The sequence below is a fragment of the Balaenoptera physalus genome (assembly GCF_965194825.1).
Source record: "Balaenoptera physalus genome assembly, chromosome: 2".
NCBI lineage: Eukaryota > Metazoa > Chordata > Mammalia > Artiodactyla > Balaenopteridae > Balaenoptera > Balaenoptera physalus.
In genome coordinates this window covers 143617925-143641617 of record NC_138883.1, presented here as the reverse complement: position 1 = coordinate 143641617, position 23693 = coordinate 143617925, and the positions used below count along the sequence as shown (strand labels likewise).

Sequence of the window (23693 nt, the reverse complement as noted above, 5' to 3'; positions counted from 1 at the left end):
TTCCTGGTTCAGTCTTGGAAGGTTGTACCTTTCTAAGAATTTGTCCATTTCTTCCAGGTTGTCCATTTTATTGGCATATAGCTGCTTGTAGTAGTCTCTAATGATCCTTTGTATTTCTGTGGTGTCCATTTAACTTCTCCTTTTTCATTTCTTATTTTATTGCTTTGAGCCCTCTCCCTTTTTTTCTTGATGAGTCTGGCTAAAGGTTTATCAGTTTTGTTTATCTTTACAAAGAACCAGCTTTTAGTTTCATTAATCTTTTCTATTGTTTTCTTCGTTTCTATTTCATTTATTTCTGCTCTGATCTTTATGATATCTTTCCTTCTACTAACTTTGGGTTTTGTTTCTTCTTCTCTCTCTAGTTGCTTTAGGTGTAAGGTTAGTTTGTTTATTTGTGATTTTTCTTGTTTCCTGAGATAAGATTGTAAGTATTGCTATAAACTTCCCTGCTAGTACTGCTTTTGCTGCGTCCCATAGGTCTTTGGATCATCGTGCTTATGTTTTCATTTGTCTCTAGGTATTTTTTGATATCCTCTTTGATTTCTTCAGTGATCCATTGGTTGTTTACTAGCATATTGTTTAGCCTCCATGTGTTTGTGGTTTTTACAGCTTTTTTCTTGTAATTGATTTCTAATCTCAAAGTGCTGTGGTCAGAAAAGATGGTTGATATGATTTCAATTTTCTTAAGTTTCCTGAGGCTTGCTTTGTGGCCCAACATGCGATCAATACCGGAGAATGTTCCATGTGCACTGGAGAAAAATGTGCATTCTGCTGCTTTTGGATGCAATACTCTATAAATATCAATTAAGTCCATCTGGTCTAATGTGTAATTTAAGGCCTGTGTTTACTTATTGATTTTCTGTCTGGATGATCTGTCCATTGATGAAAGTAGGGTGTTAAAGTCCCCCACTATTATTGTGTTACTGTTGATTTCTCCTTTTATGACTGTTAATATTTGCCTTATATAGTGAGGTGCTCCTATGTTGGGTGCATATATATTTATAATTGTTGTATCTTCTTCTTGAATTGATCCCTTGATCATTATGTCGTGTCCTTCTTTGGAAGAATCAATATTGTCAAAATGACTATACCACCCAAGGCAATCTACAGATTCAATGCAATCCCTATCAAATCACCAATGGCATTTTTCACAGAACTAGAACAAAAAAATCTTAAAATTTGTATGGAGACACAAAAGATCCCGAATAGCCAAAGCAATCTTCAGAAAGGACAACAGAGTTGGAGGAATCAGGCGCCTGGACTTCAGACTATACTACAAAGCTACAGTCATCAAAACGGTATGGTACTGGCACAAAAACAGAAATACAGATCAGTGGAACAGGATAGAAAGCCCAGAAATAAACCCACACACACTTACGGTCAATTAATCTATAACAAAGGAGGCAAGACTATACAATGGAGAAAAGACAGTCTCTTCAATAAATGGTGCTGGGAAAACTGGACAGCTACACTTAAAAATAAATGAAATTAAAACATTCTTTAACACCATACACAAAAGTAAACTCAAAATGGATTAAAGACCTAAATTTAAGACCGGGTACTATAAAACTCTTAGAGGAAAACATAGGCAGAACACTCTTTGACAAAAATCGCAGCAATATCTTTTTCAATCCGTCTCCTAGAGTAATGGAAATAAAAACAAAATAAACAAATGGGACCTAATTAAACTCAAAGGTTTTTGCACAGCTAAGGAAACCATAAACAAAATGAAAAGACAATCCACAGAATGGGAGAAAATATTTGCAAACGATGCAACTGACAAGGGATTAGTCTCCAAAATTTACAAACAGCTCATGCTGTTTAATATCAAAAAAACAAACAACCCAATCAAAAAATGGGCAGAAGACCTGAATAGACATTTCTCTAAAGAAGACATACAGATGGCCAAGAGGCACAAGAAAAGATGCTCAACATCGCTAACTATTAGAGAAATGCAAATCAAAACTACAATGAGAGAGCACCTCACACCAGTCAGAATGGCCCTCATCAAAAAATCTACAAACAATAAATGCTGGCGAGGGTGTGGAGAAAAGGGAACTCTCCTACACTGTTGGTGGGAATGTAAACTGGTATACCCACTATGGAGAACAGTATGGAGGTACCTTAAAAAACTAAAAGTAGAGCTACCATATGATCCCGCAATCCCACTCCTAGGCATATATCCGGAGGAAACCATGGTTTGAAAGGATACGTGCACCCCAATGTTCACTGCAGCGCTGTCTACAATAGCCAAGACTTGGAAGCAACCTAAATGTCCATCGACAGATGAATGGATAAGAAGATGTGGTACATGGACTTCCCTGGTGGTGCAGTGGTTAAGAATCCGCCTGCCAATGCAGGGGACACAGGTTTGAACCCTGGTCCGGGAAGATCCCACATGCCGTGGAGCAACTAAGCCCATGCGCCACAACTATGGAGCCTGCGCTCTAGAGCCTGTGAGCCACAACCACTGAGCCTGTGTGCCACAACTACTGAAGCCTGAGCGCCTTGAGCCCGTGCTCCAAAACAAGAGAAGCCACTGCAATGAGAAGCCCACGTGCAGCAACAAAGACCCAATGCAGCCAAAAATAAATTAATTAATTAAAAACAAAAAGAAGATGTGGTACATATATACAATGGAATATTACTCGGCCATTGGAAAGAATGAAATAATGGGACTCCCCTGGTGGCACAGTGTATAAGAATCCATGCTCCCAATGCAGGGGGCCCAGGTTCGATCCTCCCTGGTGAGGGAACTAGATCCCACGTGCATGACACATCTAAGAGTTCGCATGCCACAACTAAGGAGCTCACCTGCCACAACTGAGGAGCCCACGTGCTGCAACTAAGTAGCTGGTGAGCTGCAACTAAAGAGCCCATGAGCTGCAACTAAGGAGCCCACCAGCCACAACTAAGACCCAGTGCAACCAAATAAATAATAAATAAAAGAATGAAATAATGCCATTTGCAGCAACATGGATGGACCTGGAAATTATCATACTAAGTGAAGTAAGTCAGACAAAGACAAATGTCATATGATATTGCTTATGTGCAGAATCTATTAACAAAATGATACAAATGAGCTTATTTAAAAAACACAGAGACTCACAGACTTAGAGAACGAACTTATGGTTACCAGGAGGGAAGGGTGGAGAGGAGCGATAGACTGGGAGTTTGGGATTGACATGTACACACTGCTATATTTAAAATAGATAACCAAAAAGGACCTATGGTATAGCACAGGGAACTGTGCTCAATATACTGTAATAACCTAAATTGGAAAAGAATTTGAAAAAGGATACATGTACAACTGAATCACTCTGCTGTACACCTGAAACTAACACAACATTGTTAATCAACTATACTCCAATAGAAAATACAAATTTTAAAAAAATGTTTGGTAGAATTCACCAATGAAACCATACGGGACTGGTGCTTTCTGCTGTGGAAGGTTATTAACTACTGACTCAATTTCTTCAATAGATATAGGTCTATTCAGATCTATTTCTTCTCACGTGAGTTTTGGCAGATAGTGTCTTTGAAGGAATTTGTCCATTTCATCTATGTAATCAAATGTGTGGGCATAGAGCTGTTCATGGTATTCTTTTACTAACCTTTCAGTTTCCGCGGGCTCTGCAGTGAAGTCTACTCCTTCATTTCTGATATTAGTCATTTGTGTCTTCTCTCTTTTTTAGTTAGCCTTCTATAGAGGCTTATAGATTTAATTGATCTTTTCAAAGAACCAGCTTTTGGTTTCAAGGATTTTCTCTACTGATTTCTTGTTTTCAATTTCATTGATTTCTGCTCTAATTCTTATTATTTCTTTTCTTCTGCTTACTTTGGATTTAATTTGCTCTTCCTTTTCCCTAAATTTTCTAAAGTGAAAACTTAGATTACTGATTTTAGATCTTTCTTCTTTTCCAATATATGTATTCAATGCCACAAATTTTTCTCTAAGCACTGCTTTTGCTGCACCCCACAAATCTTGATAGATTATCATTTTCATTTAGTTCAAAATATTTTAAAATTTCTCTTGAGATTTCTTGTTTGACCCATGTGTTATTTAGAAGTGTACTATTTAATCTCCACATATTTTGGGATTTTCCAGTTACCTTTATGTTATTGATTTCTAGTTTAATTCCATTGTGGTCTGAGGACAGACATTGTATGATTTCTATTCTTTTAAATTTGTTAAGGTGTTGTGGCCCAGAATGTGGTCTTAGTGAGGGTTCCATATGAGCTTAAGAAAAATGTACATTCTGCTGTTGCTGGATAAAGTAGTCAATAGATGTCAATTTTATGTCAATAGATGTCGAGTTCAACTATGTCGTTCCATAGTTTTTTGCCTGCTGGATTTGTCCATTTCTGAAAGAGGGGTGCTGAAGTTTCCTACTGTGATAGAAGAATCCACTATCTCTCTTTGCAGTTCTATTGGTTTTTGCCTGATGCAGTTTGATGCTCTGTTGTTGGGTGCATATACATCAAGAATTGTTATGACTTCTTGGAGAGTTGATCTCTTTGTCATATGTAGTACCCTTCTTTATCCCTGATAACTTTCCTTACTTTGATGTCTGCCCTATCTGAAATTAATGTAGCTAGTCTGCTTGCTTTTGATTAGTGTTAGCATGGTACATCTTTCTCTATCCACTTTACTTTTAATGTATATGTGCTTTTATATTTAAAGTGGATTTCTTGTAGATAACATTTTTTTCTGCTATTTACTGTGGGAATCTGGTCAAGCTCCTGCAGGTAAATCTCACAATGCTGTGGGGGCCGCCATGCCACGGTTCCCCTGGAGATTTTAACTCTGAGTTATCTGCACTGAGCTGCCAGCAATTCACCAGTCACAGTTCAGGTTTTCCTACCTGGCACTGTTTGGTGTGGAGGTTTCTCCGCATGAGTCTCTGGTAAGCAGTGACTCCCTGTATTTGCCTAGCTATCCAGTCTCGGGGGCAACAGTTTACCCTGTGATTTCCCCTCTATTATGGATTTAAAAACAGTTGTTTATTTTTCAGTCTGTTCAGCTTTAATTGTTGTTAGAACAGAGTGTTGACTTCCAAGCTCCTTATGTACAGAACTGGAAACCAGAAGTCTAATACATTTTGAACAAAATTATGTGCAGGAAGTCTCAATTTACAATCCAAATATACTTGTTAGATCATAGTAGTCATAACTGCATAAGCGTGTTGGAAAGCAGGGCGTGTCAAAGGGAATGTCATCTCTGAAACTGGTGCAGAGAGGGCATCCCAGCACCATCCTCCCTGAGACCGCTCTCTGCTTTCTTTGACAGGTTATGGGGGGGGGGCAGGCAAATTGACCTTATTAGTGCATTCAAAGCAACCACTTGTTAATAACTATTGGTGATTAGAAAGTATTATTTTAAGCATTTTACATTCTAATATGCTAGACTGTTATTTATGTACAGTGGTTCAGTAAGTTACAGTTATGCTTTAGGAAATAAGTTCAGGGTTTTGAGTTGACTTATAATGAATTGTAATTTTTCCCATTCAAAACAGTAAGAAATGACTCCTAGTTGAAATTTTCACTTAGAGTATGTGATGTTCAGGAAGCAATTACTAAGGTTAAGCCAAAACTGCCTATGCATACCCTATGTCCCAGAAGTGAGAATTTTGGGTCTATTCACATAGATCTTTAAGGGGACATGCGCAAAGATGCCTGTCCAGGGTTATGCATAGTGGCAGGGAGTTGCAAGCAATATGGGTATGTCTAACTGGGTAACTGGGGGACAGTAATATAGTAGATCTTTTCTTTTCTTTTTTTTTTTTTTTTTGGCCACGCCATGTGGCATGCAGGATCTTAACTCTCCAGCCAGGGATTGAACCCGTGCCCCCTACAGTGGAAGCTCAGAGTCCTAACCACTGGACAGCCAGGGAATTCCAATATGGTAGATCTTAAAAGCATATGCTAAGTGAAAAAAGTAAGAAAACAGAATGGGATCTGTAATACAATACCATTTACATAAATTAAAATACATAAGCACGTAACAGTACATACTTTATAAGAACCCATAAAAACAAAATGACATACATTAAACACATTAGAATGGTGGGCACGGAGGGAGTGGAGAACCAGATATAAATAAACCAAACAACAAAAAAAAAGAGGAACCTTGGGAAGTAGGCAAGGATTTTTAAACACAAAAAGCAATAACCATAAAGGAAAAGATTGATAAATTAGAATTAAGAATTAACTAATTAATTCTTAATAAATTAAGAATTTTGTTCATCAAAAGACCCTAGGCACTAAAAAGGTAAGTCACAGAATGGGAGAATGTGTTTGCAAAACATATAACCCACAAAGGAGTCATACCCATAATATATAATGAATGCCTGAAGATCAGTGAGACAAAACTAGACAACCCAACTGGAGAGAGCCTTGCACAGGCAGATGATGTTAATATGCTAAGAACTAAGAAGGATAATTCAATCCTCTGCATCAGAATTTCAACCAGGAAAGGAAAGTGAGCTCATCAACAATTTTTAAGTCTTAACAATTTTACAAAAATGCATGTAAGCAGGAAATTTGAAGTTATTTTAAACTTTATATAAAGTTTAAAGTTATATATAAAACATATAAACAAATATCATTGGCTAAAGTCTCTTCTATTTTAAGAGAGTTCTTGACAGAATGGAAAAAGAAGCATATGCATCTACAATTTGTGTATCTACCAGGGGAAATGAGTTATTTATGCAATTACTACACAGTAGAAAGCTTTGTTTCCATAGAGATTATGACACAACTGATTTAGGCCTTAAATTAGAATATTCCAATTTGAATTGAGAAATGATCCTTTTGTCTAAATGAATAGTGTATTCAGTGCGAATAAAAGCTCCACACATCTGCTGATATCATTTCCTCTTCACTTCAGTAATAATTAATAATGAGAATACATCCACACAAGTCCTAAAAAGGAATTCATACCCCTAAAGTTTCACAAGTGCCTGAAAACATATAGGGAATGACTATTTTTACAGGATGTACAAAAATACATAAAGAACTAACACAAAACATTTCAAAATATCTTTCTGCTCATTTCACATTACACTTAAACAGTCTCTTGTACTAACGGTGTAAACAGCAAGACAAAATGTCAGTTCTATCTTCCTTCTGTCATCACTAACTGAATTTAACAGATGAACTGTATACTGTCGGTGTTGGGAGGGGGTGAGGAATGCATGTTAATCCAAAGCAGAAAAACATCAGAATGTTACGTTTCAAAAGGAGTGAAATATATGACCCATAAATATAGTACAAGTAAAATCCTTCAGGGGCTCCACATTGCCCTACATAAAGCCTGGACTCTCTGATATGGCATTCAAGGCTCCTGTAGTGCTTGAAGCCTAAGCTTCAGCTGCCCCAACCACTTAGAACTCCTTGAAAGCCCACGTCGCTTGCCGTGGCCACGTCACTCATTCAGTGTGGCACACTCCTGCTTTCTTCCTCTTCTCCTCTTAATTCCTCCTCATCTTTCTAAACCCAATCATGGAGAAACTCTACCTATGCCTCTGGCCCCAACCCTTATCTGGATGAGCTGCCACACCTATGTGTTTCCAAGGCATCCTGGGTTTATCTTCATCACAGTGGGATTATATGCACTTGTCTCCCCTATCAGACTGGCTTCTGAGTTCTATTCACTTTCATAAAACTGGAACCTAAGAAAGTACAGTGCTCAGTAACTGCTGAATGAATTACTGAATTCTGAATTCAATTACTAAATAACTATAATCCCCAACATTTCCCCATGTTTTCATAATAAATGTTCCTAAAGGAAATACCTAAGGAAAAAAAGAGAAGAATAAATCCCAGTTGTTAGAGTAAAATCAAGATTGACTAGGTTTCCTGATAGGCTTATATTATATCATTCTGTTCTCTTTCCAATTTCACTGTGAGATCTTTCCAGCTGAATGGCTATTCTACCTCTCTCTCAAAGGTCTCCAAAGAAATGATCCAATCTTTAATTTTGTTACAGTTCAGTGTCCTCTCAATTAGCCAAATACTCAAGAGAAGTTCTGCTTGATTAGATTCTTGTCTTGTTGCTACTCTGGGTATTTTGGCTCCCCAGGTCAACTGCTATTGTCAACATTTTGTTTAGATATCATAGAAAGTGCCTGACCTCCTTTTGAAAAATTGTTTGCCATTAAATTATAACATATAATAAGTGAAAAACAGCACTGGTTTTGAGCACACATAATTGAATCTCAAAAGAAAGCATGAAATACAAAAAACTGGAAGTAAGCCTTCTCTAGTTCAATCAAAGGCACAATTCTCATATAAAAATGTTAGGATATGACCACGTGATTTTGTAGAAAAATTTGTAAGACCAATAACAAATAACAGCAAAACTATTTTGGAGATTAATAATAAATTTTGAATGTATATCTATATATACTCAAAATCTTTACATATCAAGCTAAATGAAACTTGAATTTTATCATGCTGATTTAAAATTTTCCCAGTAAAAAGTTATTAGAGGGCTTCCGTGGTGGGACAGTGGTTAAGAATCTGCCTGCCAATGCAGGGGTCACGGGTTCAAGACCTGGTCCGGGAAGAAGCCACATGCTGCGGAGCAACTAAGCCCGTGTGCCACAACTATTGAGCCTGCGTTCTAGAGCCCGTGAGCCACAACTACTGAAGCCCACACACCTAGAGCCTATGTTCTGCAACAAGAGAGGCCACCGCAATGAGAAGCCTGCGCACTGCAAGGAAGAGTAGCCCCCGCTCGCTGCAACTAGAGGAAAGCCCACGTGCAGCAACAAAGACCCAAAGCAGCCAAAAATTTAATTAATTATTTAAAAAAGAGTTATTAGAAAAAGTATTAGATAAGGTATCAAACATACATGGCAGTGATAAGGAATAAATCTAAAACATGAAACTATATTCATGAATTACCCTCAGAAACTGAAATTAGGGCAGACGACTTCTGTAAGTAGCTAGTTTCATCTATTATATGTTAATTTTTCCTAAATAGTTTTCAGTAAACAGATAGCTGAGGACTTGAGGAAACATACAGATTCCTAGCACACTGAAGACTTTCCAAGAGAATGACACTGTGGGGCAGGTCCATGGGGCTGGCTTAACCCACCAAACCATAGGTGGTCTGAAGAAAGACTTTTAACGGGAGAGAACAAAAAGTTTGAATACGTGGTTTTGTTTTTATGACCTTTTAACTTGGATTAGCTTTATGTACTACACGGCAGAGAGGGCATGTGAACTTGGGGACTTGTGACCTGTGGTGGGTCTGAGGACAGGGCCCCATTAGGAATCCCTGAAGAACTTCTCACAGAACCCACTTCCAGAGGTGAATGTGCTTGGGAACATGGGACTCAGAATAAAGAGCTTGGTAGTGAATGCAATGCATGAAATAAATCTGGGGGAAGTCTTATCTCCACTGCCCTTCTGGAAGGTGAACATTTGAGAGTCTGATATTCCAGTGAGCCAATAGTTTGCTTCTATAATTGGTACGTTGAATACGCAAGGCTCTTGCAGGGTAAACAAAAGTGTCTTTAAGTCATTTTCCGGCTTTAAACCTGTTTAATGGAAGTAGTGCTCCCTCCACTCCTAAAACGAGGACAAGTCTCATAAATTTTCTGCACTCTCTTTCTTAATACTAAGTCCTAGAGTTGCATTTTATTAGTTTCCTAGGGCTGCTGTAACAAATTACCACAAACTAGGTGGTTTAAAACAATAGAAAGTTATTCTCTCACAGTTCAGGAGGCCAGAAGTCCAAAATCAAGGTGTAGGCAGGGTTGCTTCCTTCTGTAGGATCTGAGGGAGAAGCTGTTTCACGCCTGTCTCCCAGCTTCTGGTGGTTGCCGGGAATGCTTGGCTTTCCTTGGCTTGTAGCTGCATCACTCCCATCTCTGCCTCTGCCATGGCATGAACTTCTTATAAGGACAACAGTCACTGGACTTAGGGCCCAGCCTAAGCCAGTATGACCTTGTCTTAACTAATTACATCTGCAAAGACTATTTCCAAATAAGTCACATTCTGAGGTTCCAGTGGACATTAATTTTGAGAGGACACTTCAACCCAGTACACTCATTAAGTCACAAACAGAGCCTCAATTTAGTAATTAAAAGTGATCAGTCTACTTCATTTACATAAAGTTCAAATCAGGCAAAACTAATCTACAGTATATTTTGGCGGGGGTGGGGGTAGCCTAGTAGGTAACTGAAAGAGAGTATCAGGAAGCCTTATAGGTTCCTGGAATATTCTACTTTTTGATCTGAACGCTGGTTACATGTACAAGAATTCATCGAGTTGTACACTTATGAGTTATGCATTAACTGCATTAACTTTCAAAAAGAGTTTAGGTACTTTAAAAAGAAAACGATCAGTCCAGTAGCTTAAGAGCACTTCAGCTTTCATCTGAAGATTCTCTCTCCACCAGCAGGGCCAGTTGCGGGGTAGCACACCTTTGGGGAAGCAGGTGCTGCTTCTCTCCTCCTCACTTCCTCCCCTACCTGCCAGCTGCTGTTTCTGAGGCAGGGAGCATAAGAAAGGACCAGAGAGAAGGTCTCACATGACTGGTTCTATTAGACGATTTCTCACTCTAGGAGCCTGATGGATTTTTAAAGCTTTTTCTCTTACGGAGGGAGCATTTTTGTGGTTTCTCTGGAGTGTCCTGCTGTGTCCCTCCCACAGTGCCTCTTCTGTTAGGGAACCATATTAGTGGAGTATGTGATTCGACTTCCTGATGACCAAGCTGATGACCTCCAATTTCCATTTATATTTACTGATATGACAGATAGTGGCCTTAGTTCTATCAATTATTTTTGTTATCCTTTGTAGAGACTGTTCATTTTCCTTTGTGTGTATATTTTGATATTTAAGATGGTTTATTTTTTAATCTAGTGGTTACTTTTATTAATACCTGAAAGCCTTTATTTCCTTAGACAGTATCTATTTAATCCCCCATGAGAAATGATAAAATTAAGATATTTTCTTCTCTTGCACCATCCCTCCACTGTCCTATTTTAGTCCATCATACTACATCCTGTTTAACTTTATACTCTTAAATATACCTACACCTCCAGTAGTTTGTCTGTTAGCTTTAAACGATACCCTTTGAACCCTACCTATTAAAGATGAGAAAAGAATATTCTAAATTTACCACCATCTTCTTTCCTCTTCTCCTCTCAAATTTGGTTAGTTAGATAATTTCATATTGTCAGGTCATATAACCGTCACATTCTGTTCCATTGCACTCATCTCCAAATTTGTTTTAACCTACAGGTAAACAGACTCAATGTTTGTAACAGTTCTTTTGCTGGAGTTTTTCCAGTTACCGCTTGGTGGACTGAAGTTTGTCTTTCACTAGATTCCTCAAGAAGAGTTCATGGGGATATTCTTTCTCAAGTTCTTATATTTAAAAACTTGTTTTTTTAAAAAATACAATTTCAATGAATATAAAATCCTTGGGTCAATCTTACTCTTCTTAAGGATTTTGTCAGTCTTCTCCCATGTTGATTGATGATAAGGAACAGACAAAATTTCCCCTTTTATAAGTTAGTTGATCTTTTGGCCTGGCCGTCCAAATAATTCTTTACATTTGAAGTCCAATAATTTTACTGGGATATACTGCAAGGCTGACGGTTCTATATTAATTTTTCCTGAGTATACAGTGTGTCCTTCCAAACTGTAGATTCAAGTTCTCCTTTCTGGAAACCTTTAAATTTTTATTTTGTCTATTATTTGTTTCCTTCTTCAGGGAATTTTTGTACTTTTCATTCATATGTCAAAACTATTTGTTTTCACTTCGCTCACTTACTCCTTTTCTGTTTTCTATACACTGTCTTGGTTAACTTTTAACTTGCCTTCATTTCTTTGATGGCTTTTATTTTTCCCTTCACTTGCTTTCTTGAACTTAGGTTTTTTTGCCTACTACTTGCCATTTCTTCCCTGAGCTCCTGTATTTCTGATTTGTGCTCCAGCTCTTCACAGCGGTAAACTGAATTTTTTCTTTAATTTGTGAAATATTTCATCATAATTTTCACTTGTTCTGTGCCAGTATTTTTCTAGTGAGTGTTGGTCATCATCATCTTTTTGTTTTTTCATGTTTCTTCATCTTCTTTTAAGTAATTATGTTTGACTAGATCCTGAACTGGTCCATTTTTGATTACTCATTTTTGAAGGCGGTTTATTCTAGACTAGTTATTTGAAGAAGACTCACTTGGGAGAAGAGCCAGAGCCATGTTCAGGGGAACGGGAGTGTTCTTTCTTTTTCTGGCGGGATAGTATACGTGGACACACAGAGTGGGGGAGGGTATTACTGACCTTCTCAGAGTCTCTCTCTCCAGCCAAAGAGACAGGCAGCTGTGAGGGCTGTTCACAGTGCAGAGTCCTCTCCTTCCTGTCGCAACAGCTCAGCTTGCTCCCCACAAACGTTACTTGCCTTAAGTCCTCCTTCAGTTCCATGCTCCTCTGCATCTTGGTATCAAACTGGATCCGGTGAAGCTTCTGACACCAGCCTGTACACTCATTTCCACCATTTCAAACCAAACATTTTGGTTTTGAACCCCAGGGTGCATCCCTCACCTTGGAAAGTACTATTTGCTTCTTGAGTTTTCTTTTCCTAAGGTCTGCAGCTGCAAGTGTCTTCTGTCTACCTCCTCTCATACTCCTGGTCCAATCTTTCAAAAACCCTTTCCACTTATTTTCTGGTTTGGGGTATCAGACATCTCCTAATTTCTTCAAAGACAGAGTTTTCATTTCTGGGTTTTTCTTCCCCCTCCTAGCTGCTTGGGGCAATTTTCCAGGGGAAGATGAAGAAAGGCTTACTTCACAAACTGTCCCAGTAAGACTGCTTAATAAAAAATTAACTTTGTCCTGCTGAATGCTTCAAAAATCGCGTTTCTGATACTATTTTCTAATTACATATGCTTCAAGTACAACATGCATGCTAATAAACGTGAACCTCAAATACATGTGCAGTGAAGCAAAGCTGATGTTCCAGATTACATTTTAATAGTCCCAAAGAAAATGGAAAACTGCAACTGCATGCTTGTGCAAAGCTGACACAGGGAAAACGCAACACGGTGGTAGGGTCCAGTACCCCGGCTTCACAGTGCTAGCCGACCTTCCCTTTCCACCACTAGAACCAAAAGAACAAAGTTCACACTGATTTAACGTTCAGGGTCCCGCCAGAGTATCCTGAGGGGGTTCCTCTGTACCCGCTGTTTGGTAGGTAATGGATTCAAGCGCCTGGGTCAAGTTCACAGCGTTCCCTCCTGCTCGACACGTCGGGTCGGATGTGTCCCAGGAACCGACGCCACGGCTCGGAAAGCATCCTAAGCACAACTCTACTAAGCAGAGTCCCCAGGACCACGGTTGGTGCGCCTCGGGTCGCTACCCTGGCAAGACGGTTCGCTGGCGTCCGTCAAAGTCATCCAAAGCCGGGCGACAAGGCACCGCGGCCCGGGAAGGAGCCCCGCCAGTCCCTGCGGAGAAGCTGCCGCGCCGCGGGGCCCGAGTTTCACCGCGGGCCGAAGCCTCGGAGCCCCCGCCCGCCCGGCACCCCTTACCGTGTTGCCGTTGCCGCTGCCGCCGCTTGGCTCGGACTCCACGAGGCTGGAGCCGCAGGACCGGGCCGAGGCGGCCGTCGTGTGACCAGGTGGGAGGCGCGGCCCGCCGGGCTGCAACGGCGGCGCCGCGGGGCCCGGCGCGTCCTCGGCCTCGTTGCCACCGTGGTACACCTCCCGGCTCTCGGAAGCGTGGATGCTCTGGGCACAGCCCATGCTGTCGGCGGCGCCGCCGACACGCTGGCGGGCAGCCGCGAAACGGTCAGTAAACGGCCAGCCCGGCGCCTCGCGGCCGCCGCGAGCGCCCTGTCATCGCCGCCTGGGCGGGCGGGCGGCGGCGAGCGCGCGTCTCGCGCCAGGAAGTGCGGCCGCCCCTTTTATCGCGGTGCGGGCGCAGCGGCTGCGGCAGTGGGGAGGGGACGGTGGGGCGGGCAGCGCACCGCGGCCGCCCCTCCGAACATGCCCTTCATGACGCGGGAGCCGCTGGCCGCTTCCCTCACATCGCCGTGCTCGCCTCGGCCGCGCCGAGCTTCCGGGGAATTTGGGGGAGGAGATTTGAGCTCTCCCGACCCGAAAGCAGGCGAGTCCGCGCCGCGCGAGCGACGCCGCCCTCGCAGTGGGGCGGCGCGACCCCCGAGGGAGGTGAGCTCCCTGCTGCGCCCGCTCACGGCCCCGTTCCCGCTCCACGGCGCTACAGCCGCCGACTCTCGAGGCTCCGGCACCAACGCCGCTCCGCCTGCCGCCCTGCGAATAAATGCTCCTGGTCCGAGGGCTGGTGGCAGAGAAAGCTAACCTAGATCTCTCGCCGTTGAGCGGTAGGGACCAGAGGAAGCCGGTCGGGGCGGCGAGGCCGCGTCCGCCCGGGTAGGGAAGGAGAGACCTCGGCTCCAGTCGGATCTGAAGCCGTGCCGTCGAGAAGCGCTGAAGCGGCGGCGCTCACCCGAGAGCTGCGGGCGGAGCGGCTCCGGCTCCGGCTCCGGCTCTTTTTCCCGGGCCGGGTCTTCCCGGCAGCACGCCGCGCCCAGCCCCCAGCGGTGACCTCCAGCGGGTGGTGGCGTCAATGCAAAGCAGCTGGGGCGCCCGCCGCCTCCTCCCGGCCCCTCCCACCACTGAGCATGCGCGGCCACAATGTGAGGGGCACGCTGCCCGGCTGGGAGAGAAAGACTTGCCCAAGGCCACACACAGCCACCCCGGGGCCGGTGGGCTCTGACCTCGGGCCTGCGACCACCAAAACCCAGACCAATGGGTTCGAATCCCGGCTCCGTAACCTAGCAGCTGCATGACTAATAGATAATTAGAGATAACGGTCACTATCTCTGAGCCATTAAAGAGACCGGTGGAAGGACCTCTGTTTCGGGTGGTTCCAGGCAGGTGGGGACCGCGCGTCATTGTCGGGGGCCGCAGTCCTTGTGCGTTCCCTCTCGCGCCAAGACCTGGAGCACCATGCCCGCCTACACAGGCGACTGGGAGGCTGTGATGCTGGGATGCTAAGAAGCTACATTTAGTGGCAAGGTGGGGACGCCGACCTACTCTCCTATTAACCAAAGGACGGAGCGCCCAAGACCCCAAAGGCTCCTTGCTTGCGGGAGCAGAACCAGGCGTCCGCTGTGCCGGGCGAGGCCCGTGATGACGCGAGACGCGTTGGCAGAACTACACCCCACACATATCGCCAGCAGCTCGCTGTGTGACCTTGAGCGAATCACTTAGCCTCTCTGTGCCTGGGTCTCCTCCCACGATCAGCTAGAGGGTGGCACTCCGGGGGGTCCATCAAGTACCCCGGAGCAGCCCATCTCCGACCCGCCCTTTCTCCCGCCCTCCCTGCGCTCCCGGTCAGCCGAGACCCCGGCGCGACGGGTCCCTTTCCTCTCCCGCCGTCTACACCTTTCCTAGCGCGACCCTGGAACGACCCTGAGGTGCCGCGGCTCCCGCCTGCGGCCCGGCTACTGTAAAGACCCGGACGCATGCTCCGGACTGGAGTCCCTGCGGCGTCGCTGAGACTGCCGCACGGGCTCAGGCGGCGGGTTCCCTGCGGGGGCCCGGGCTTCAAGAGGAGCCTAAGATCCACAGACCTGGCGCCCCTCGAGCCGGGATATTCCGGGCCGGAGGTGCACACCGGACAGTTTCCCGAGGGCGGCAGAGCTGAAAGGCCACGTAACCCGAGGGCAGTTTTGTGCTATTGGCCCTCTTTACTAGTCCAGTGGGCCAAAACCACCGGCATGTGACTTACATTATCAAGTTTAAGCACATTTAACAATAATCTTATGTGTGCCTCCCTGCCTTATAAAAGTACCAGCGGCTCAAAGAACATGTCTTGAAAGACACAGAAAAAGATTTTTACCATCAATTGTAGTGTTTCCTGCCTCTGTTTTGCTGGTTTTCGAACGTAATTTTTCCAGGCAGAATCTGCACTCTTCTAAATAAAGAGTAATTGGTGAAGAAAACGCTTTGAACCGTCAGAGTGCTTGAACGTCTATCTCAGGCCCTCTGTCCTCCCCTCCCCGCCTCACTGAGAAGCCCGGCCTTGATGACTCCTGGCACTGACCTTGCCTCCTCCAGGGGCTTCAGGCTGCCCTCTTGGCTCCCCTTCCCAGGCAGGACCTCGGTGTCCTGGGATCACCCTGGAAATCCTTGAGCCCTGCTCTAATTCGGGGTGGGGACCCTTATCCCCAGCCCCGCCTCGCTGGCCTCCTGCGCTGCCCTTTGCTGTCCTGAGCTGGACTCTTGCCCTCTCTGTTGCCAGAGAACTGTTGGACAGCAGCGTTAACTGATTTCCAGCTCTGCAACTTGGAGACCCTAGACTTAGAAAGCTAAGGCTAAGAACAAAGCAGGAGCAGACAGGAACGGTAGGAGTCGTCCACCCACTTCTGGGGTCACAAGGAACAACCGCCCACTCACTTTCATCCATACTCTGGAACTCAGCCTGGGACACTCCAGGAAGTCACAGTCTCTCCCCGCCACCCCCCATCTCAGCTTCAACTGCCTAACATCAGTTCCACCCCACCCCTCCTTCCCTGGCCATAATCTGCACCTTGAGGTCCCTGAACACTTCTCTACCCAGTTTCCCCAGACCTCAGTAACAGGGCATGCAAAAGGGGTCACAATGACAGAACTAACCCAAACCTCACTGGCATGTGCCACCCACTGGCTCACCCAGGACTCCTGAGCCCCTATGAAGAATCCCACCCTGTGGAGTATGCAGGGAGCTCACGAACAATCCCACTCCTGCTGCAGGAGAGGCACCCCAGCCAGGGGGGTACCTGGAAGTTCCATGGCACGCAGGAGAACGTACTCCCCCACCACCCCGAATCCATTCCCCCAAGCAGAGTTGCTTGACGCCCACCAGGCTCAGAATTGCAGTTGAAGGTCAACTTCAATTTGGGGTTTTCGTTAAGATTTTTTTTTTTTTTTAATGTGGACCATTTTTAAAGTCTTTATTGAATTTGTTACAATATTGCTTCTGTTTTGTGCTTTGGCTCCTTGGCCGGAGGCAAGTGGGATCCCAGCTCCCCAACCAGGGATCCAACCGGCACCCCACCCCACCCCCATAGCCCTGCACTGGAAGGCGAAGTCTCAACCACTGGACCGCCAGCGAAGTCCCCTCGACCAGTTCTTACTCTGAGGTCTCAGGCATGAGGTCAGTGGGGCCGGGAAAGAAGTCACCCTAGGGACAGAGGCCAGCCTGGGCCCCCACCCACCCACTAGCACAGGCCATTCCCAGGAGACTCCTCAGTCCTCATGGCCGCTCCACCAGTTCATGAGAGACATGAAAGTGCAGGGTCCCACACAGCTTTATTCTATCTAAAACCCAAACCAACTCCGTTTCCACACCTCTTACACCTAAGCTGATCCTTTTTACAACCAATGCTCCCTCCTGGCTTTATTTCCTCCTCCACCTAGGAGTCAGCGTTCAAAGACTGCTATTGACACTCAGTTTTCTACTCCTCTCCTTGCCTTCCCCATTGAACTGGACTTGAAGCAGCCACAAGTGGGAGAGATCCTGCACCCTGAGGTGTGAATCCCAACCCTGCCATACATCCTCTCTCCAAGCTGCTTTCCTCTAATGTAAATCTAGGATTAAGGATATCTACCTCTCAGGGATTAAATGGGCTGACATCAGATGCCTAGAATAATTACTGAGCGCCTGCGTCTCAGCTTGCCACCTCCTCCTGGGTCCTTTCAACACCACCTTCCCTCCAGGCCTCCCGCCAGATTGCCAGAAACTGCTGGAGGAAATGAAATGACCCCGAGGTTCAATACCCCTGCAAATCTGTGGCATCAGACTTCACCAGGTTCATTTCTCTAGCTTTCAAAATTTTGTACAATGTAATTTTTTTAATGTCTTTATTGGAGTATAATTGCTTTACAATGTTGTGTTAGTTTCTGCTGTATAACAAAGTGAATCAGCTGTACATATACATATATCCCCATATCCCCTACCTCTTGCGACTCCCTCCCACCCTCCCTATCCCACCCCTCTAAGTGATCACAAAGCACCGAGCTGATCTCCCCATGCGATGCAGCTGCTTCCCACTAGCTATCTATTTTACATTTGGTAGTGTATATATGTCAATTCTATTCTCTCACTTCGTCCTAACTCACCCTTTCCCCTCCCTATGTCCTCAAGTCCATTCTCTATGTCTGCGTCTTTATTCCTCTCCTCCCCCTAGGTTTGTACAATGTAATTTTTAAATTGTTTTAAAATTACACATTTTATAATTTACACATTAATACGTGCTAGAAAAATAGTAAAAAAAAAAAAAAATCAGACTTAACAGAAGTATATAAAGTGTGCAGAGGCAAAGGAAAGTCTCTCTTCCTTTCCCACTCCCTTCCTTCCGTAGAGGTAACTACTGTTAACAGTTTGGACCATATGCTGCCAGACCTGTTTCTATGTTAAATATTACACACACACACACACACACACACACACACACACACACAGGTATTAGGATATCACAAACAGGGCTGCCGTGAACATCCTTGAATGTATCTTTTTCTGTAAGGTGGACTCCTCAAAGTTGAATTGCTTGGTGAAAAGGTATGTACCCCTCACCCCACCCCAGCTCCAGAAGGGATGAGGGGAAATGAAAACATAGAGCCTGGCTGCGCTGAGGGATTGAGAAGGGGGAACTCTTTGGACCTGCCCTCTGCTCCTGGATAAGGGGGATCCAGCCACCCCCAGATGCAAGGCCTCTGTTGATCATCCTCTCCAGGCCCCCTGGCCTCCTTATCTTTATTTCTGTCTGTACTCCCAAGCCTTTAGTAAAGTGTTTGAATGTTGCAGCCTTTCTCAGATAAGGGAGGGACTGGATGATCCGCCCCTAGGCCAGAACTGTAAGAAGGGAGCAGCACTTCCTATAGGTGAGAACAGTAGAGAGAAGCCCCCAGATGCTGTCCCCTCACTCCAGAATTCAGACGTACACCTGCATTTCTCTCCTCTATTTGGCTCCAGACCTTGGTACTCGTGGTTCTCCTGGAGCTCAGGATTGACAACCTAATGTGGACCCCCTTCCTCAAAATGACCTTATTAGCTCCTGCCGTCTCAGACTCCTCCACTCCCAACAAGGAGCTCTGCCCCCAGTGCCAGCTCCCTGGCTCCATCCACACTTTCCCACCAGACCAGGGGGTCATATCCTCTCCCACCTACTGGAGAAAGTCCCAAATTCCTAACGTTGCGGTATTTGGTTGTAAAGGTCAGAGCCCAACTCCACTAGTTCAGCCAGGGTAGGTACTTATTGCTTCATTTCCCAAGAATACAGGAAGGGAAGAATACAGGGACCCAGATGCCACTAGGACCCGTCTCACAGTCCTGACACCTCAGCTCTCCAGATGCAGTTTGCTGTGATGCTGAAACCATGGCCTTTGGGAGCCCCAGTCTCTACCTCCACAGCCCCACAGTAACACCGTTGGTTTCCACAGCACAGGAAGTTCCTTGGCCCAAGTTCCTAATTTGGAATGTCCCTAATCCCAGGCCCCCATCACAGGGCCCCAAGCTTACAAGGGTCCCAATCTCGGTTTAATGCTCAGCTGTGACCATCTTAAAATTCTTAATAAGTGTTGAACAAGGAGCCCCATATTTTCATGTCGCACTGGACCCCACAAATTCTGTGGCCGGTTCTGCCTACCTCCTCTGAGAAGTGCACTGTCCAGGTGTGTGCAGGGGAGAGAAGTATGGGGCAGTGCGGGGGAGGAATTTGGTATCTTGGGGGAAATTCACAGGGTCTGCCCTGCAGGTCATGTTGTTATTTAATAACAACAGTCCATGCCTCCCTCTACCCTGGACCCAGCGCCCCAGCCCTGGTTCAGTCCCTGGCCTCACTCCACCTCTCCGGTAGGTGGGACCGGCCTCAGGTTTCCCCAGGAACGGCCTTCTCAAGAAGCAGGTCACAGGCGGTCAAGTGACACACCAAGGTCACACAGCTGGATGGGGCACAGCCAGGACCCATGAAGTCCTCCAGCTCTTGTTCTTTCCCTGGGGGCTCATCCCAACCCACCCAGCCTCCCAACTGCCCAGCCTGTGGCTCTCAGCCAAATTCCACCTGAAAAGAGCACTTGGTTTCTGGGGGCCAGGATCACTGTTGACTGCCCCTCCTTCAGGGCAGGAGCAGGGGAGCAACACAGGGTCTCCTGGCCCGGAGGAGGAGAGCAGTGTGTCCAGACAGCCCTGCGATGGGACCTGTGACAGCGATGACACCGGCAAGCCTGTGTTAGGCTCTCTGACAAGCACTTCACGTGTGTGAGCTCACGTATTCCTCATAACAGCCCCATGAAGTGCTTACTATTGCTCCTCCCACTCCCCTACCCCTGCCCCCATTTTACAGATGAAGACACTGAGAGTTTTTAAAACGAGGGCTGATGCAAGTCTTTAATAACCCAATACCCACCCTTTACAAAGGCTCTTAAAAACAGAAGATGCTTCTTTACTACAATGAAGCACATTTATTTCCAGCTAAGAGCTTTCAAGATATTTAATAGTGAAGCACTAGAACACTCCCCAGGGCTGGGACTCAGCGGGTCTACTCTAAAGAGTGCCCCAAGACCAAGAAGCACTTAACTAGAGCATAATTAATGGATTCAGAAATAAAAACAAAAGGCAACTACCATCGCTGCTATTATCCAATGTTGTCTAGATGGTCTGAGAAGTGCAATGAGATGTGGCTTAGAAATTACAGCACAGATATTGGAACTGGAGATAAAATTGATCATTAACGGCAAGTAATATAGCTTTATATCCAGGATACTCAGAAATCAATTCAAGAGTCATTAACATGAACGATTTCTCTAAAGTGACCAGATTAAAAGTAAAAAAGTAGTACTCTAGACTATCAATGGCCCATTAGAAAATATAATGACAAAAATCACACTAAGTGCCAGGTTCTGGGTTGGCCCTTATATGGAACCCATGTTTCCCCAGACCTCACCTTGGTCACCATGGTGGTAATAACCCACATTTTGCTGGCTCTTTCCCCCTCTACTAACGCAGGCCTCCAGCCTCCTGCAGCGTTTCAGCCAGTTACTTCCGGGAGTGTCTGAGGGGGGGTCTGAGGTGAGGTAGTGAGATCACCCCCCATTCTCTCTTTTGCTGGCACCCCACACCATGTTACCAGCTGGGCCCTGGCACTGACTCCTGATGCTGTGAAAGCTGAGGCCCTGGAGCCCTCAGGGTGCTGAAGCTCCTCTGGGCTCCAGGCACAAGTCGGAGAAAAGACACACTTACAGGGTCACCAACCGTGTCTCAGTTTGCCCAAGACTCTCCTCTCCAGGTTTTAACACCGAAAGGCCTGCACCCTGGGAAACCGTCAGTCCCAGGCAAACCAGGCCGATTGGTCACCCTACACCTTCATACCCACGCGTGTGCGCACACACACTCGCATTCACACACAGTGTCTCACTTTGTCTCCTAGGCCCTGAAGGCATGCTGTTTGTGCCCTGGGTCTTGCAGAGTTTATATCTGGGCAAAGAGCCCTTCCAGCATCAGTTCACAGACTTTCTACTGGGGACTCAGTCTCACGCCCACCCCTGCATAGAGCAGGGAGACCCCAGAGCCCTGCGGCTTCCCCGTTCTCCTCCCTCGCCTGACACACATGCTCCTTCCCACCCCTTCCATCCACCTGCCACAGATTTGGTTAAACCTGGAATTTGCACTACAAAGAAGCATCCCAGTCTAAAAATCCCCAAAGCCCTGTGAGGTTGATGTTGTCATCAATACTCTATTGGAGAGAACGTGGAGGCTCGGGGAGGTTAAGTAACTTGTCCTAGGTCACACACAGAGCAGACGGCAGAACCAGGCTGCACACTGTGCCCTAACTGACGCCAAAGCCCAACCCGTCTCTACTGTGCAAGCACTTCCATGAAAATAAGTTTTGGCGATAGTAAGTTACATACGGGAAACTGAGGAGCCAAACGTCACTGATGCTTGAGAAGCAGAAAGAGAAATATGATACACCCCAGAGCAACTGAGGGCTGCTCATTCCCAGGATAAATGGGAGGCAAAATGCAAAGCAGCACACTGTTTACCAAAAGTATTTGGGGCTTTTTAAATGTCAGCCGCAATGATCATGAATCACTCCTCTTAAAGCTCTTAATCCAAAGTAACCCTCCTTTTCCCTCTGGCCTCTCTCCTGATTCATCAAGTTGCTTCTGAGGGCCTGAATCACCCGCCCTGAGTTCTGGGTCTCAGGCCTCCCACATCCCATGGGAAAACTGTCATTCTCTTCTCTCGGGAGGGGTGTCCTGTGTAAGTGTGCCCAAGCCTGCTTGCAGGGGATAGAAGACTTTGGAGGGGAAAGACTCCAGCCTAAGAAGCAGTGCAGCTGGAAAAAGTCACAGTAACAGGCTGGGCCTCATAATAACCGGGGTCCCAGATTCATCCCTTCATGTACAGACTCTGTTGAGCGTCTAGCCTGTGTAGGCACTGGGCTGGACACTGAGGTTACAGTGATGGCCAAATAGCCCCTGCCTATTAATGGAGCTCATAATCTGGGGTGGAAGGCAGGCATCATTCAACTCCATCAGAGTATAATTATAAGCTGATGAATGCTGTGACGTACAAGGAGATCTGATTGTGTATCACAGTAGGAAATGATTTAACCTTGAACAGAGGAGAGTGAGCACCAGGATGTTTTCCCTGAGCTGAGATATGAATGGATAGCTGTTTTTCCTGCCCAGCACACATTCATCCTTATAGCTACCTAATTTTCCTCTGGGAAACCACAGTCACCCCTAGTATCAACTCAGATTATTTGGGTGGAATGTTTAGTATGTACCACATCGCCAGCCACAGAAATTGATTTTGAGATAGGCACATGATCCAATCCAGAGTTAATGAGGGTTGATGTTATTGGTTGAACCCCTGATCAAGCCATACCTGAAGTCAGAACTATGCTGGAACTTTTCCACTTTAACAACTTCTGCTTCTGATTAAGCCTCTTTGGGTCTAAATTTTGGTCTCTTGCAACTAACAATGTCCTATCTGGGCTACAAAGTGATAACATTAAAAAATATATAGGAAGGAACATTCCAGGCAGAGGTAAGAGAAAGCACAGAGTACAAAGACCCTGAAGTGAGAGGAAGGAGCAGGGTAGGTTCAGGAGCTAGCCCCTTCTAAGCTGTTGGCCACTGGTCTGAAGCTCCTTATGATCAGTTTCTTTTGAGCCTTCACAAGAACTCTGAGATGAGTATTAGCATTCTTATTTTATAGATGAGGAAACTAAAACTCACACAGGGGAGGTGACCTGCTCCAGGTCACAGAATAAGGACACCAACCCAGGCCTCTCTGACTCAGAGATCTATACTGTTGATCTTCATCTTACATGTTTCTGTCCCACATATGATCTAACGGGACCTCCGTCCCTTCTTTTCCATCCTACTCCTCTGACCACCTGGTTTCTAGTTGGGTTCAGCCCATGGAGGCTTGGAAGAGGTTAGAATGCAGGAGGACGGGAAAAGCCAGTCTGGCTCTGGCAGCATCATGGCAGTGGCTGCAGCTGGGTTGGTGGCAACAGGAGCCCGCGGTGAGCATAGGGGCGGCACCTCTAGCAGCTCAGCAGCAAGGTGTGTGTCCTCCTGGGGCCTGGCAGCTTCCTGATCCCTTTGGAAACACCCTTGTCATGCTTCTGTGTCTCCAGCTCTTCCAACACCTTTTAGCCAATT

The 23693-nt window shown here is 45.5% G+C and overlaps 1 protein-coding gene across 6 annotated transcripts in view; it reads right to left on the bottom strand.

The window, feature by feature from the left end:
- PDE8A (phosphodiesterase 8A) overlaps window positions 1–23693 on the bottom strand; it is a 149828-nt gene that overhangs the window by 87490 nt on the left and 38645 nt on the right. The window contains exon 2 of one of the 6 annotated variants that reach the window (XM_082448616.1): window positions 13545–13860. The exons of 3 other annotated variants lie outside the window; for them this stretch is intronic. In XM_082448616.1, the coding sequence (XP_082304742.1) occupies window positions 13545–13757 (213 nt within the window). In that variant the 5' untranslated portion in view covers window positions 13758–13860. Of the gene's footprint in view, window positions 1–13544; window positions 14760–23693 lie in introns of those variants that run through there. 2 more of the 6 variants (XM_082448619.1, XM_082448615.1) reach the window with 2 other exon arrangements.